The sequence below is a fragment of the Cupressus sempervirens genome, chromosome 9, assembly GCF_028749045.1.
Source record: "Cupressus sempervirens isolate cs-2001-9-10 chromosome 9, ASM2874904v1, whole genome shotgun sequence".
NCBI lineage: Eukaryota > Viridiplantae > Streptophyta > Pinopsida > Cupressales > Cupressaceae > Cupressus > Cupressus sempervirens.
Window position 1 is genome coordinate 442,188,036 of NC_143126.1, and position 17,926 is coordinate 442,205,961.

Genomic DNA, 17,926 nt, shown 5'->3' on the forward strand with positions numbered 1-17,926 from the left:
AATCATAGTATATGACGAGTTCCTCCTTCACAGACCGAGTCCCTTCACTGATCGAACAACTTAGGCAACACTACTGTCAAGCTCCCAGTGTAAACCAAGGTTACAATATTTGCTGAGTGCCCCAAGCATCGTCAAACGCCTTCATTAACCGAGTCACTCGGTTAACACAACGACCATGAACAAATCATCATCGACTGCGTACCACATCTTCATTGACAAAGTCCTCAAACTCTAAAGCCAAAATACTCCAACATGCAGGATTGCCAACCAACCAAGGATGCTCTTGCATCACCTATTAGGTCAAAATTGGGAAGATCTCATTGTGGGTTTTTGACAATAGTTTCAAAGGGTCAAGTTGATTAGTTATAGTTTCCTAAGCATGGGGAAACACCTACACATGTCCTTTCTATGTTGCTGAAGGGATCCCGATTGGCAAGGGCAAGGTTACCTTAGTAGAATCTTGGGCCAAGAAGGCTTGATGTGACAAGTTGTATCTTCTTTTGAGAATTGAATTTCTCTAAGAATTGGTCACATGAAAGGGACCAAAAAGGGCAAGGGCTAGGGGAAGAGTTAACCTTTGTAAGGTTACAGGGTAGGACCATTGGTGGTCACTAGGTAAGCCTTTTTGTGAAACATAACTCAAGGATTTTAGAAATAGATCCAATAGTTGGAAGTTTAATTGGGAAACTAAGACACTAAAGCGGCAAGGGCGGAGGGGGGGGGGGGGGGGTGGTGGTGAATCAAGATCTATAAAACTTTTATCCTTCAAGATAAGTTTACTGCATTCACTATATTGACCATCTCATATCTAGTTTATGCATAACATAAATCAAATGCTGGAATAAATCTAACTATGCATCACATCCATGAAATGTGAACACATAACACAAAAGATTTTGGTTACCCATAAACAATTCAAGTTGAAGGTAAAACTAGGGTGGGGATGACACCCTCAAATCTTCACTACTGGAGTAATAAAGCTAACCTGTTTGGGTTATGATTTTGATCATTTCTGATGATCTACCTTGTGAGGGATCTGCCTTGCTAAAAGAGTTTAAGACTGTTAGGTCTTACCTTGATTAAAGGATTTTACACTTAGAATGAAGTAAGGACTTTGTTAGGAGGTTTACAAAGGTTTGTTAAAACCACTTTGTTAAGAGATTTCCCCTAATTCATTATGTCAAGATTCACTCAACACCCGATCCTTTAGTCTGCACTTATAATTGCTGATTACAGATCTCCTCCTTCCAATCTTCGATTTGATCTCCAATCTGATATATATTTGATTAGTTCTTCATCGCTTCATTAGTTCACTAAACTCTGTTTTTCACAGCTTTCGCATGCAACATCCAAAACTTAACTCCTTCACACAATACTTCACTTCCTTCACAATATCTTCTACAATAGCTTACTCCACACTATATAAAAACAAGGTTTGGATTTGCCTATTTAAAGACATATGTAGAGTTTTCTAGACGCTTCCCTTTTTGCCTCTTCATCTTATTGGTTGTTCTTTCCTCATAGGGATCGGTGATCCACGTGAAAATGCGTAACAACTTCTGTAACAAACTCTATGATTATTAGATGTCGTGTCCATGTCGGCTCGAAATAGTTTACCCCAAAGTTTATATCATTCTAGACTTTTATGTTCTCTCTATGTTACTCGACACTCAGTGTTTTTGATGCTCAGTTATAGCTATTCTTCGTTCTATTGCTCGACCTTAACTGTACTCGGCTCCTTTTGTATAATTTGGCATCAACGTGCTCTATCTGCTCGAGATTCACTAGGCTAGGCTTGTCTTGAAAGTATTCGATGACCAAAGACATGTTCGACTCCTAGCTAGCTTGACATATACATCAGTATATACAAGTCTTTACATGACTCAACGTATATAGAGTAGCTTGGTCATAGTGATGACCCACTGACTCTACCTTATATATGACTATGTGTTTGACACTAATAGACAACAGGACTTAGAGATACCAACACCAATCCCTCTGCAATAGTACCTTACATATATTCATACTTGTAAGATGAACCCTATGACATAAAAATGATCTATAATGATATTTATAAAACATTCACTAACTTATATATTTGTTTAATTTTGCACAATATTTATATACTATTTACAAATTACATTATATCATTTATCACATATTTCTCTAACTAAATATATTTATTATTTCATTGATTTTTCAAATACACCATATTACATTCTAATGTTTTTAATTTAGAATAAAATTTATATTTTAATTATCTTAAAAATTTTATAAGAAATATTTTTACTCTCTTTTTCATTTCAAAGAATTTATTTATTTTCTTTCATTATCAACAAGAAAATATTTGTCATTTTAAATATTATTTCATTAAATTATCAAATACATTTCTTTATATTCTATTTTTTAATATAGAATAAAACTTTAAAACATATTATTTATATTAAGAAGATTTTATACTCGTTAATTCTCAAAAATTGCTAGTTCCTTTCAATTTATGGATATCAAAAAATACGTTTTATCAAAACTCCATCATAAAAGACAAAAAGCATCAAAACTAGAAATATGACTTTCCTTTCATCAATTGAATTAAGCATGCATTAAATTATTTCATCCTTTTATATTCGAATTCTCTTTAAAGTAAATAAATAAAACTTTTAAATATTTATATTACTTACCTTAATATATGTTAAAAATATTTTATTCGGTAGTCGACTTTCATCGGAAAAAGGAACAGGCGCTATGGCACAAAAATCTACATAAAAGACAAAAGGCATCAAAATACGTATCACACGGCAGTTTTATGCTTTGCCTCATTTTTGACCAGCTAACGAAAATGCTTCTCGAAAACACCCCGCCGGAAAACATTGAAAAATTGGCCCTCATACTTTCACCTAACATCCATTCCATTCATCAAACAGGGAACTGTACATAAAGGGATTCCTCCGAAAGTATAAGAAATCTGAGCACCATTTTGAGCATAAACATTGTATATACCACGTAATAGCAGGATGACATGTCTACGTAAAATTTGAAAACAGCAAAACCTGGAGTCTGTGGCAGAGATTCAGCCATCAAATATGTTTTGGGAATTCTGGAAAAGTCGCTCTTACAGTCCATCCAGTGCATTGCCAGGTAAAGCTAAAACCTTGATTCCTAATTATTGCCGAACTGCAAGGTCAGCTTAGCTTGTTCAGTTTATTATTGTTGAAAGCTGGGATTTGATTTAAACAATTGGGTTCCATTTGCGAATTAGCAATCTGCTTTTCAGTTGTGTTTTATTACCATCCAGGGCTTACACTAATGGGTACAAGGATTGGGTGCACTATGGAGACCTGGGCTCCATGGCGTTTTTATGATAGTACAAACTGTTGTTGAGACAAAAGGTGGTGCCCGACTGTCTGTTGAATGCACATGTCCGTTATGGTGTTTTTGGCCTGTCCTTGCAAGGTTGAGTTTCATTAGGTGTTGTCGTCACACATATCCTTTATTTTATTTTTGGTTGTGTTTGCAAGGTTGAACTTCGTTGTTGATTGAAGATACATATATCCATAATGGGTCTTTTGTCTCTGTAGGACGTGTAGCTCCATGTGAGATGAACATTTAGCCCATGTGGAATTGAAATTTTTGCAACTTGACTTAGACATAAGGGTTCGGTATATCTAGATATTGCGGTAGCAGAAGGGATGGTGGACGCCTTTGCAATTATTGGTTCTGGATGTGGTGGAAGGTATTTTTTCGTTCGTAAAGATGTGCCAACTGATAAGTTGAGGAGTTACTAGTTATTTTGTTGGGCACATGACTGGGGTAGGGGGAATGGAGGCCAGACCAGAGGGAACTCAAAATGTGGAGAGCTCTGCCAAACAAAGTGCTAGTTTTAAGGAACGAAAAGAGCACCATGGGAACATTGGCAAGGGAAGGGTGGAGGCCACTTCGCATTCAAAAGGAAGGGATTCAGGTCAGGAAATAACTTCATTGGTTTTTCTGTTTTTAATATTTTCAGGCCATGGACTCATTTTTACCCTTTTTTCGAATGTTTATGATCACCACTTCCTAAACTATGTTGCTGGTATAATCAGCTTTTTTCCACTATTGTATATTTGGTCCTAACCTTGTTTGGAAACGTACTAGTTTGATGAATATTGCTTTCCCAGGTTTGAGGTAGTTTGAGGATCTATGAAGTAAAAATAACTTCGTCTATCTTCTTGGACAGTAGTGTACCATTATCTGTTGTTCGCAAGAATAGAATGCATAAATGAAATAGTGCCTTATATTATTATCAATTCTTCAATGGGATCTTTACATACTGGAGTGTTATTGTGATCGCTATTTGATGCCTTCATGGAATCCAGTCATGTTGACCTACACTGCACGTAACAATATTTGTCTCTGAATCTTGAAAGCTTTCTGTGTGACTGTTGCAAAAACTGTTCAAAATGGGCTCAAAATTTCAAGACACATTTTTTCTAGTTTTCAGCTGTTTTTCAGAGTTTCTACACGCTGGGAGGATTTCCTTTTAGTTTCCTGTTTTCTGAAGAGGCATATCCCAAAGTTTTGGTCATTTCCTGGACTAGCTGCACTAGCTGAGTTCAACTTTCATTTATATAAAGTTTCCTAGTAGTCATCTCTGGTTCTTGTTTCATAAATAAAAAAGGGTTGCTAGAGAGCTTCTCACACGCACATACGCACACAAATTTCACACTCACACACCCACAAAAAGAAAACCTTCACACACGTGCACCCGTGTGCATGCATAATCTCATTTTCTCTCTCACACACATTCACATCTTCTCACTCTCTTACATACAAAAACTATGTCCACCTCCACCTGACTCACTCAACTCAATCTGCCTCACATACACATTACTCAACTAAATCACACACATGCACACTCTCCCCCCCTCTCTCTCTCTCTCTCACACACACACATACATTTTATCCACTGGACTCAGTCAACTTAATCTCTCGCCTTCACTCTCTCTCTCTCTCACACACACATACATTTTATCCACGGGACTCAGTCAACTTAATCACACACATTATATCCATATGACTCGCTCAACTTAATCTCTCTCACATGTACATTATATCCTTATGACTCAACTTAATTTTCACACATACATAATAGGCAAATGAATTTCTCAGCTTAGTCCCTCTCTCACACACATTATAGCCCAATAATTCACTCAACTTAATCTTTCTCTCACACACATGTATCCACATAACACACTCAACTTAATCATGATGTGATTTTAATCTTGTGTGTAACCCTTCCTTTTGTTCAAATGCTAGTAGCGATTTCTAATTCTTTTGGCATTATATACGTGCATATGCCCACATGCACACACACATTTTATCCATCGGACTCACTGAACTCAATCATACACATTACATCCATATGACTCGCTCAACTTAATCTCTTTCTTACACACACAATATCCTTATTAGTCATCAATTTTTAACTTCGCGCACACAGAACATCCAAATTATTTTGCTCAAATTAGTCCCTCTCTCACATACGTTATATCCCAATAAGCCACTCAACCTAATCTCTCTCTCTCTCTCACACACACACACACACACACACACATATATCCACACAACACACTCAACTTAGTTATGATTTGATTTAATCTTATGTGTGTAATCCTTCCTTTTGTTCAAACTCTAGTAGCCATTCTGATTCTTGTGGCATTATGTATATACATTTTTTCATCCTATACTTCCACTGATTCAGGTGGAGAAGATGAAGGGAAGCAGAAAAGAAGAACTGGAGACAGATCCAGTCCGGGCAAATTAGCCGGATCAAATATGGCAGTGGCAGATGATTGTGAGCCTTGCAAAGGTGTGGCTTCTCCTAATGGAGTTGCTCATTCAAGATACCCAGAGAATCTCATAAATGAGGAAAATTGGACCTCTGGCAGTACACAAAATAAAGATGGCATCGGAGATAGTCAAAGGAAAGTCTCACATAGATATGGCTTTGTTAGCCAGTGTTTTGAATGGGTCCAACAGTGGAAGTCTGCGTGGTTGACACTGAAATCAACCACACTGCAGGCAAAAGGTTATGTAGTTCCAAGAGTGGAAAGCAGTTGTCTTTGGGCTCGTACTTGCCTTATAAATATTGCAAGGTTATGGCTGGTGGTTTTTGTATTGTGGTTAAACTGCTGTATCAGAGGCATTGGATCTTTCCTTCATTTAGGCATGGCAGCCTTCTCTGTGCTACTTTGGTGCAGTTTTCTTAGTTCCATAGCTATTGCGGGCTTCATTTATGTGCTATCTACTATGGTGGGTTATCTAAAGCTAGACTTAACTTCTTATTAAATGAACTTATTGATTTTATTGTTTATTGCAGTATATTGAAACTTCAATTTTAGATTTGTTTCAATTATGTTTGTTTCTTATATGTATCTTGTTGGGAGATCTGTGCCCAAATCCTTTTACCCCCTAGTGTTTTGGAAGCTGGTGTGTGCGATTTTGAGTAGCAATTGAGATCCAGTTTTTTTTTCCAAAGAAATAAATCAACGATAAATTATCACTCTACCTATGATGAAGTACACTGGCCTTCCATAACCCTAAGAGTGATGATCAGTTAAAGCTTCTCTTCCACTTTGGGTAGTGACATTGTTTGAATTTGAAATGCAAACATTTGCATCAATGGCACTTTCAATGGAGAGGACAAGCGGGTGCATTCCTTGTCTACGAATGCAGGCATATAACAATTATTTGATTGTAAAATTGGATATAAAGAATTGCAACTTTCTGCAGTATTTTATGAGTATATGGTTTATATGGTACAGATTTCACTTAGTTGTTTTTTACATATGGAAGATTAATCCTCGTGTAGTTAGCAATCGTGTAACATCAAAATCTGAGTGATATAGTGTTCATTCTCTTAGAAGTGTCAACAAGAGGTTTTTTACAAAGTTGTCCTTGTGTAAACGCAAGGGAGTTTTCAATCAGAAAGACATTATAAACTTCTTTACCTTTATTTTAAATGCAACATCAATATCTCCATTGCTCAAGACACTGTAATAGCTATCTACAGTAAGTTACAATTTTATTAAGCTGGGGACAATTTTAAATCTGCTTTTGTTTTTGACTTGAGAGCCTTTTCTTTGAGGTTATTTCTACTTTTGTGGTACTGCATTATTTCAGGTTGTTGGATGTGTCTTTATCTGTTTCATATTAAAAAATAGTACTTGGGGAAATATAATTTGCTAATATTTTTTTAACACGCACAGATATTTTATAAAATGTTGTAGTTTTGTTGTCCTCTTGAGTCCAATTTAAGAGAAGTTGAATGTATGAATCTTTTCAATAACTGAGAAGAGTCTTAAATATGTTAGGTTTATATTTTTATATTAATGTTTGGCTCATCATATCCCACAAACATTAGCTAAGGATCTTCCATCAAGGCATTATTATTTTGCTTTTTGATTAGGCAAGTCTGATGAACCTCTTATTGTTCCAATAGTAACCATCAAGAACTTGGTAAGAAGACGCTATCAGCACCTGATTATCTTGTGTCAGTTCTGTCATTTCTCTTTTTCAAATGGGGTCATCATAAACTCTTCATTAGTATTGCTTAGGGATAAACATAATTGTTTCCTCTAACAGGGGTAAGGAGTTTGAGTTTTTACAAAGGGAAGAAGTATGCAGTTTGTTCTGTCTTATTGGTCCATTATTGCTGTTTTTTGTGGATTCAAGGCATGATATATGGTATTTAGTAAGCTTCATTTGAACCAATTTTGCGAACATGCTTCTTATTGACATTTGATTGAATGGCTTAGGTAATAACTTGTGTAGCAGCTTTTTTTCTTGGCAATACACATGGAATATTGATTATGTTTAGTTTGGGAGCACTGATGCTGTGGATGTATGGGAGCTTTTGGATCACAGGGACATTGGTTTTGATTGGAGGTAGTTTCCCGCCCAAAGTTTAAATTTGACCATTTCTTCTTTGTTCTACATGAGTAATTATTTTTTCAGTTTGGAGTTCTGATTCCTAGTCTCTCTGGTTTGTATCTTTTATCAATATATTCACTTCTTAGGGGAGAGTATTTGAGCTGCCAAATAGATTTATTCTATTTTTAATATAATGATAATTTTGATAAGCAGGTATTTTTCTAGCTTCCAGTTACCCACACATAGCAATTCTGATCACAAATATGTACTCCGTCTATTGTGCTAAAGTTCATGTTGGATGGCTTGGCTTGGTTTTCTGTGTGAACATGGCTTTCATATCAAGTGATATTCTACTTTATTTCTTTAAGGAAAGTATGAATGAGAGCAAAGGGAAAACTTCTAGTGATCAAGCTGAATCAAGTAAAAGCAGGGGAAGGCATTTTTACAATGAATCGACAAAACCTTATTCTTCCGATGGTGGGGTTGGATCATCGGGCAGATCACCTGGTGAAAGCTTTCGCACAAGTCAGTTTGGAGGGTGTAATACAGGGCCATCAACTGATGGGCAGACTGAATCAGTTTCAAATTTAGCAAAAGAAGAGGTGATGCGGCTGCTTGATAGCCCTGATTACTATGAAACATTGGGGTTATCTCGCTTTGAGGATATAAATTCTGCTACTTTAAAGAGAGATTATAGGAAAAAGGTACTTTTGATATTTTGTAATTTTAGAAGAAAACAAATCCTTTTGCATCTTTCTGATCTGGAAGGTATCTATCAATGTGGAACATAAATTAATTGTACTATCATGGACTTGTTTTTTTTTTTTTTCTTGGTTTTGGCCTAATTGCCACTTGTTTGGGTAGGCAATGTTGGTCCATCCTGACAAGAATATGGGGAATGTAAAGGCAGAGGAGGCCTTCAAGAAACTTCAAAATGCTTACGAGGTAACGTTTTTTTCTCCTACCCACACTAGTTAAAAAAATCTGTTTTTTAGTTCACAAATCTGTGAAGATCTGCACTGTGAAATTTTAGTGTTTCTTCTTTGATCAATGGAGGGTTGAATGATTTTGATATGTTACATATTAAGAGCCCATTTTCAGGTCCTACTTGATTCAGGCAAGAAGAAAATCTATGATGAAGAGTTGCAAAGAGAAGAATTGTTGAGGAATTTGGACATGTTTCAAAGTGGTTCTAAAAAGGTTCGTGGATTTTAGTTTATAGTGAGGCTTTTGTTGCAAACAAGTGAGTGTTCTTTGTATTCAAATTTCAAATCACCCTTCTTAAGGATTTTTCTGTATGGTTCCAGGATGTCCCTAAACAGGGTGCAATGTTTGTTAAGTTTCAAAATCCAAATCATATTTCCTTCCTGTCAAGCAATGCTCTGTTTGAAGCACTCTTCATTGGAAAGAGGTGGTCTAAAACAAGTAGCTGTCTGATTAATTCACACTTTTTGTTAGTTTTGACAGCAGCCAAAGGGCCAATTAGCATTCATTTTACTTCATTATGACATTTTAAAATGAAAATACTGACAATCGTAAATTGCAATCTCGAGTTTGGAGAAGATTGGGAAATGGAGGAATGTGATGCAGGAGCATCTTCGGTTGGGAGCAATCTTGCATCAACCAAAAATATTTTGTGTTCGGTTTTCCAGTTTTGCTGTTTTGTATTTGTTAGTCATTTCAGCGATCCTCGTTTTGTTCGATTCAACACTTACAATGATCAGACTATGATCTAGACCTAGTCTGGTTCTTATTCCTAGGTCCGCAGCTCGTTCGACTCTTTGTTGCTTGCATTGTGATTTGTTCTCTCTTGGGTAGCATGTTCTTGCCAGTTTTCACGACTGTTGGTAGATTCCAATCTTGCGATGAATCTATGATCGTGGATATTCGGGGGCTCATTCAACTATGTTCTTGGATTATGTGAGGACCCAAATTTGGGACTGCAAGCTTTCAAACGTGCTATGTCATTTGTTCCTTTGGGACAAGACTTATTGGTTGTAATACGTTTCCTGTTCTTGTGGAATGTTTTGGATCTTGAGACTGACTTGCATGTTGCAATGCCTACATATTGTAATATAATGTATCTGAAGAAGTAGTAGTTCCTCAATAAGGATTTTACTTCCCTAGAATTGGATCTAAGGTCTTCGACTGAAGACTGTAAGCAAACAAACATGTAAGAGGGCCAGTTGTCGAACCTTTGTACACCTGTTTTATGTGAACAAAAGCTGATCTCTCTTGGTTCTCTCTAAATACTTGTCTCCATTGTGTTTACTCTTGCTGCACGATTGGACTGATCTCTTTGAGGTCTCTCCAATTAGGGACTGTGCCAAGTGGTATCAGAGCTAAGGTGGTTGTTAAAGTATAGCTTTGTTGGATATCAATATTGAAATTGTGTTTTTAATATTTTGATACATATTCATGCTTACTTTTGCATATAATATATTTGCTATTATATATATATATACATATTTATGTGTATCCTGATGCAAATACAAATTGATGCAAATAAACTAATGACCGACTGATCTCATGCTTTGACCAAATTGGGGAAACCGTCAATGTTTCAAATAAGAGACGTGACTATTGAGTCACGCCCGATAGACGTGACTCATATGTTATCAGACGTGACTCATGACCACTCTTAGATATTTATATTACTTCCTCTGCTGATCCTTGGCCATCGAACACAGAAATTAAAACAGTCTTCAGGTGCCACTTCAGCAATTGCAATCTTCATCGTTCTGCCATTCATTAATATAAATTGATCAGTAAAATACTGATCCATATTACAGTGCTATTATCTTTTGTAAAGGATATAGATCGATATCATATTTTGTTATCCAAATCAGAAATCTTGCTATAGTAAGAAATAACATTATTGTATAAAGACAAAGGAATATTTGTGGGATTTAAATCAGAATAGTATTTTCGATAACAGTCTGAAAACACTAACATGGTTTCAGAGCAGGCTTAAAGAGCGATCCAAAATCAGACTTTCTTCAAATACTCTAGAAACATTCTGAGAATCTCATATTCTTCAAAATGGTGAATGACACAAGACTAGAAGACAGGCTTGAGGGTGATTCAGACTTTGCGGGTTGGAAACTACGAATGAAGTTAACATTGAAAGAAAATGGTTTAAATAAATTCATTGAGAAACCTGAACTACCACCCAAAGGAAATGATGAATTGGAAAAATGGGAAAGTGACAACAAGGCTATGAAGCTAATTGTGGATTGGCTAAAAAGCCCACTTACTTCCAACCATTTGAGAACTAGACACTGCACATGAGATGTACAAAGCCCTTGAAAATATGTTTGAGATCAATAATGCTGTTCGAATTATCACATTAAGAGATAATCTCAAATATAAAGATGAATAAAGGAGAGACAATTTCCTCATATTTTATGAGAAAAACTGAGTTATGAAATCAACTTTCAACAATAGGACATATTTGTGATGGAAAGGAGTCAACAATAATGGCTCTAAAAGGTCTTCCACCATCCTGGGATACCTTCAGACAAGGAGTGTGCTCTCATACCAAATTTCCTAAATTTGAAAGACTCAAAGCTGATTGTGTACAAGAAGAGTGTATGCAAATAGCCGGAGGCCTAAATACCTCTCTGTCAAAAGAAGATGTACAAGTTCTCTCTCCACAAGTAAATAAGAAGAAGAGAAAACAAAAGTTCAAAGGAAAGAGGAAGCAACCAGACTTCTCCAAATTGCAATGCTTTAGATGCAATAAATTTGGTCATCCAACATCTAAATTCCCTGGCAGACTTAAGCAACAAGCATCATTTGCAACTATCCAAATTAGAACTGAAATTCTGAAAATAATGCTTTCTATTCAGCCCTCTCTAGTGAAATGTCAAACAGATCAAGTACTTGGGTAATTGATAGTGGAGCTTCTCGACATATTACTGGTTTCAAAGAACAATTAGATTCAATCAAAGAAGATTATGTTGATGAAGTAACCATTGGAGATGACACCAACTATCCAGTAAAAGGAATAGGGACATGTACTATAAATCTGAAATCAGGAATCTCGATTGAACTCACTAAGTTACTATATGTACCAGGTATAAAGAGAAACTTGGTCTCCATATCTGCCCTTGAAGATGAAGGATACATAGTCACATTTATGGAGGGAAAAGTCTTAGCTTGGCCTAAGAACTCAAATATAAAAAATGCTCACAAAATTGGTTCCAGACATGGATGTCTTTACCAACCAAACTCTTTCTCTCATTCAGCTCTTTTTCATGATTCTTTCAAAGAAAATGAAATCTGGCACAGGAGACTAGGACATCTTCATTTCTGAGGATTACCCTCTTTAGAGAAAATGGTAACTGGTTTGCCAAAACATTACCCTAACCATGAAGGAACCTGTAAAGGTTGTGCCCTAGGGAAGAGCATTAAAACCACATTTCAGAACAGTCAAAGTAAAACCAAAGAAGTTCTAAAACTTATTCACTCCGATTTATACGGACCCATGTCAGTTCCTCCTCTTGGGGGTTTCTTATACTACATCATATTTATGGATGATTTCTCTAGAAAAACTTGGATTTATTTTTTAAAATGTAAAAGAGTTTGAAGAAATCTTGACAAAATTTAAAGAATTTAAAGCTCTTGTAGAAAACCTATCTGGGAAGAAAATAAAAGTTTTAAGAACTGATAATGGTAAAGAGTACATTTCAGCGATCTTTATAAATTATTGTAAAACTATTGAGATCAAGAGGGAGTGTTTTGTTCTCTACAATCCTTAAAAAAATGGAATAGCAGAGAGAAAGAATAGAACTATAGTTGAAGCTGCTAATGCCATGCTTCATGATCAAAATCTTGAAACTTTTCTTTGGGGAGAGGCTTCCAACACTGCTGTTTTTATACAAAATAGATGTCCACACTCTCACCTTGAACTCAAGACCCCTGAAGAAGCATTTTCCGAGAAGAAACCTGATCTTAAACACTTAAGAATATTTGGTTGCCCTATCTACGTTCACATTCCTAAGGAGAAGAGAACAAAACTAGACCCTTCAAGAAAAAAGGGAATCTTTGTAGGATACAGTGAAACTTCTAAAGCTTATCGTATCTATTTCCCTAGACAAAGAAACATTGAACTAAGTCGAGACGTAATATTTGATGAAGATACATACTTCAAAAGATCTAAGGATGAAATTGAATCAAATTTAGAAGAGACACTAGAAGAACCAATCCAATGAGAGGGAGACCCTAATGGAGGAAGATAACTTTGCTGAACCTATGGACCTTACCCACACTTTCAAGGAGAAGAAAAGACCACTATGGGCCAGAAAACTAATTGAAGAAAATAGTTCCATTCGTTCTGAATTCATTAGGGAAAGAAAACGTCCGAACATATTTTCTAGTTACATTGCATTGATGAGTGAAATATCCAAATTTGAACCATCTAATGTAAAAGAAGCAATGAAACATCAAAACTGGAAAGATGCTATGACAAAAGAATACAATTCCATTGTAATGGACACCCTAGAAATGCCCAAAAACTGAACCAACTGCTGATAGGAATTTAGTCAAATAATTTGCATCCAACTCTTAATTTCTCTGTTAAATTTTTAAAGCCCTTTATGGCTCCAGAAATAAAATGTTTGTTTGTTTTTTATGTCTTTGCATAGATTTGAAACCTCATAACATGAACAAGAAGGAATTTATAATAATATGCAAACTGAAAATTGAACTATTGCTGAAATAATATTGATTTTCAAACTAATAAAATCAAATACATAGCAAACTTTTCAACTCACTAATTACTCCAGCATTATAACATTATATTCCAGTAATGACTTCCCATCTTGCCGCTACAGTAAAATCTGCCTTCAATCAGTCCAAGACCCTCGTGAAATCATCCCTTCACAATGGCATAAGCATTGGACAAGAAGCAAGAATGATATGAGCAAACACGCAATCTGCCTATAGCTGGAAATGCACCCAATCTACCTGTTAATGAAGCTGATAGCAATGAATTCCAAAGGCCAAACTCCAAGGGAATGACGTCAAGAGAGAATAGACATCCTCTAATGCAAAGAACGGATCTGCAACTAACACATCAATTTTCTTCTCATATTCAACCTGCTGAATGAAGCCACTAATGCTCCCTTTTATTCTTTTTCCAAAGGTCCATTTCACTCACATGAGTAGTGTGGGATAAAAGATGTGCGATATAAATCATATTAAAATAATCACTTATGTCTCCCTTAGGCGCCCCTTTTGATTTGCACACATTCCCATAAAATTAAATAGTAAAGTAACAATTTAATATTTTACAACTAAATTAATTGTACCTTAAATAATACTTTAGGCACAAAAATATATTAGCTATTGGACTTTGAATAGCACGAGTGATAGCTCGTCGGAAAGCTTTCGACTCGGAGTATCAAATTCAATCACCAAAACTAGCCTCCCTTGTGTCGTGCTGACTTACTAAAAATAATATGCATGAAACTGAGTAAATCAACTCCGTTTTGGCCCAAACTGGAGATGACTAGGCCAAAACACTCTAAGATCCCTTTAAAGCCTTCGTTAGCCCTCGTGACCATGTAGAACTAGGCTAACGCACACACACTTGGTCGACTACTAAAGTGGGGACATTACAGTTTGCCCCCCTTGAAATTGCTTGTCCTCAAGCAATCTCAGTTCAGCTTGCTGAATAACCTGCTCACTCTCCCATGTAGCATCCTCCTTCGGCAGGTCTTTCCATCTGACCAGATACTCCTTCACTATCCTGGTTCTGAGTTTCCTCTCTCGGGTGTCCAGAATAGTCTCAGGTACTAACACGAGCTTCCCCTCCTCATCCAAAGGGGGTAAATCTGTAGAAGGAACTACACTCTGACCAATGGCTTTTTTAAGCCTCAACACATGAAATACATTGTGCACCCGACTGCCCTCTGGAAGCTCAAGCTCATAGGCGACTTCTCCCAAATCACCCTGTAGGGACCATAAAATCTAGGCTTCAGCTTCTCTGCTCCGCTCCTCTTGAGCAATGACTGCGTATATGGCTGTAGCCTCAAATGCACCATATCGCCTACCTTGAAACTACGCTTTACCCTCTGCTGATCAGCATACAACTTCTACTGATTTTGAGCCTGTTGTATGTTCTCCTTGAGTGCTCTCAGTATATCCTGACTATCCTACAATAGGTTTTTGGCTTTGGGCACTCAACTGTTTCCCAAAACTAAATCCATGAAGTTGGGTGCTTCATATCCATACAATGCCGTAAATGGAGTCATCCTGATGGTTATGTGATATGTGGTATTGTAGCAATACTCTCCCATGTATAACCACTTGACCCATGCTCTCTGCTGCGCAGTCACATAGTTCTGCATGTAGCCTTCCACCCATTTATTTACTATTTCCGTCTACCCATTTGTTTGAGGGTGGTAACTCGTACTAGGTGTAAGATTTGTATTACACAACTTGAACAACTCCTGCCAAAAGGCGCTCATGAACTTGCTATCCCTGTCACTAACAATAAATCTTGGTATCCCATGCAACCTAAAGACCTCTTTGAAGAATAAATCTGCAACCTGTGTTGCTGTATAAGTTGAAGGAATAGCAAAGAAGTGAGCGAACTTTGTTAATCTGTCTACCACCACATAAATTCAATCTCTTCCTTGCACTCGTGGTAAACCAGTGATGAAGTCCATAGAAATACTTTCCCATTTCCTGTCCGGAATGGGCAAGGGCTATAGTGAACCTGCAGGAAATGTGTGCTCTCCCTTATTCTGCTTACAAACTGCACACTCCCTGACATACTTCTGAACATCATCCTTGAGCCCTCTCCTTGAGAATTGCTCTTGGATCTGCCTATAGGTCTTAAAGACTCTTGGATGCCCCAACTGTAGGTGCATCATGAAATGCCCTCAAATGTCCTCTCTAAGCTGTGATGTAGGGATCATATAAACCCTGTCCTGAAATCTAATCACCCATCCAACACCGCATACCTGTCATCCTGAATGGTACTTGTAACTATCTCAGAAGGCCAATCATCTCTTGCATACTCCGCTGCAATTCAATCTCTCCAATCTCCTGAAACCTCTGCCAGAGCAAATAAGTGAGGTCTCCAAGATAAAGCATTAGCCACCACATTTTTCTTACCTTTGACAAACTCTATATCAAATCATAAGCTTGCAATTTAGTCACCCATTTCTGCTGCCGATCATTAAGATCACGCTGGCTCATGAAGTATTTAATACTATTGTGATCAGTTTTGATCACAAAATGCCCACCTACCAAATATGATCGGAATTTGGCCAATGCATGCATTATGGCCAACATTTCCCTGTCGTAGATAGAATAACTCCTCTCAACTCCTCGGAGCTTCCTACTCTTGAATGTAATGGGGTGTCTCCTGTATCAACACTGCTCCTATCCGGTCTCTTAAAGCATCACATTGAAGCTCAAATGGCTTCGTGAAATCAGGTAGAGCTAGAATTGGAGATGACATCACCTGTTTGAAGTCGTCAAAACATCTCTACGCTGCCTCTGTCCATGTGAAGGCTCCTTTCTTGGTAAGATTTATCAAAGGTGCGACAATCTGTGAGAATCCCCTAACGAACCTCTTGTAAAAGCCACATAAACCAAAGAACCCCTTAAGTTGTGTGAGGTTTGTGGGAGTAGGCCAATCCACAATAGCTCTAATCTTTTTAGGATCAACCTGAACACTATCGGCACTAATGATATGCCCAAGTTAAAGGAGCTCGGTCATGCCAAACTTGCATTTTGATTCCTTGGCATACAATGATTCTCTATCTAGAATAGATAACACCTCCTCCAATTGCTGCAAGTGCTCCTCCCAGGTCTTACTGAAGACCAAGATGTCATCAAAGAAGACCAAGATGAATCTCTTCAATTGTCCCCTGAACACTTGGTTCATACAACTTTGAAATGTGGCAGGTGCATTGGTTAGCCCAAATGGCATAACCATAAACTTGAAGTGACCATAGTTACATTAGAAGGTTGTCTTTTCGATGTCCTCTGCTCTCATCCTGATCTGGTGGTATCCAAATTGTAAATCGATTTTGGTGAAGAAGCGTGCACCATGCAACTCATCAATCAACTCATCAATGCTAGGAATGGGATACTTATTTTTAATTGTTTTTTAATTTAGTGCCCTGTAATCGATGCACATGCACATCGTCCCATCCTTCTTCTTCACTAGAACTACTGCTGAAGCAAAAGGGCTTTTGCTAGACCTAATGTGCCTCATCTCCAATAACTCCTTAATTGCCTTCTCTATCTCATTTTTTATTTTTTATTTTTTATTTTTAAAAATTTTAAAGATGACGGTAGGGGGTAATCATGATTGATTTGGCTCCCTCCTCGAGCTCAATAACATGCTCTATTCCCCTGTCAGGAGGAACCCCATGTGGAATATCGCCAAATACTTTGGCATGCCTATCAAGTATCTCTTAGATATTTGGTGGATGACTCTTTACTTGTGGCTCTTGTGGGGCTGGCATGATGAAACACTTTGCTGCCCACTATATGTCATTATGCCGAAAAAGTCTCTGCATTCTCCTTAGGGAGATTACTTTGCAACTCCCTTCCGAAAGTCCTTTGAGTACAACAGTTCTTCCCTCATGTTGGAACCTCATCTCTAGTTTTGCTAGGTTGAGTGTGAACTCAACAAGCGAGGCCATCCATGTCAGGCCAAGGATGACATCATAGTCTCCCATGTCTACTACATAGAACTCATCCTCCAACTCATAGCCATCTCCAAACCTGATGTGAAGATTAGATACTTCCGAGTGCATAATAATTTGTCACCATTAGCTACCATGACTCTAAACCCAGTATGCTCCTTAGTTTGTAAACCTCTCGTGGCTACTAATTGTTCATCTATGAAGTTATGTGTAGCCCCAGTGTCAATGAGAGAGATCACTTTCTGCCCTTGGATAGTACCCCTGACCCTAAATATGATTGCCTTTTAAGCCCTTGTCTATCGTGCCGACGACCTATCATCCTTAGGAATGATGTTCTTGTCTAG

At 37.3% G+C, this 17,926-nt stretch overlaps 1 protein-coding gene and 1 long non-coding RNA gene across 12 annotated transcripts in view; one reads left to right on the forward strand and one right to left on the reverse strand.

The window, feature by feature from the left end:
• Positions 1 to 17,926, reverse strand: part of LOC149539204 (uncharacterized) — a 119,950-nt gene that overhangs the window by 21,329 nt on the left and 80,695 nt on the right. The window lies entirely within an intron of this gene.
• LOC149539205 (uncharacterized) overlaps positions 2,793 to 17,926 on the forward strand; it is a 120,664-nt gene continuing 105,530 nt past the window's right edge. The window contains exons 1-9 of one of the 7 annotated variants that reach the window (XM_089800537.1): positions 2,793 to 3,135; positions 3,293 to 3,450; positions 3,576 to 3,958; positions 5,738 to 6,288; positions 7,794 to 7,923; positions 8,122 to 8,612; positions 8,773 to 8,853; positions 9,010 to 9,108; positions 9,216 to 10,158. In XM_089800537.1, the coding sequence (XP_089656663.1) occupies positions 3,799 to 3,958; positions 5,738 to 6,288; positions 7,794 to 7,923; positions 8,122 to 8,612; positions 8,773 to 8,853; positions 9,010 to 9,108; positions 9,216 to 9,416 (1,713 nt within the window). In that variant the 5' untranslated portion in view covers positions 2,793 to 3,135; positions 3,293 to 3,450; positions 3,576 to 3,798 and the 3' untranslated portion in view covers positions 9,417 to 10,158. Of the gene's footprint in view, positions 3,136 to 3,271; positions 3,466 to 3,575; positions 3,959 to 5,737; positions 6,289 to 7,793; positions 7,924 to 8,121; positions 8,613 to 8,772; positions 8,854 to 9,009; positions 9,109 to 9,215; positions 10,159 to 17,926 lie in introns of those variants that run through there. The other 6 variants (XM_089800531.1, XM_089800533.1, XM_089800532.1 and 3 more) reach the window with 6 other exon arrangements.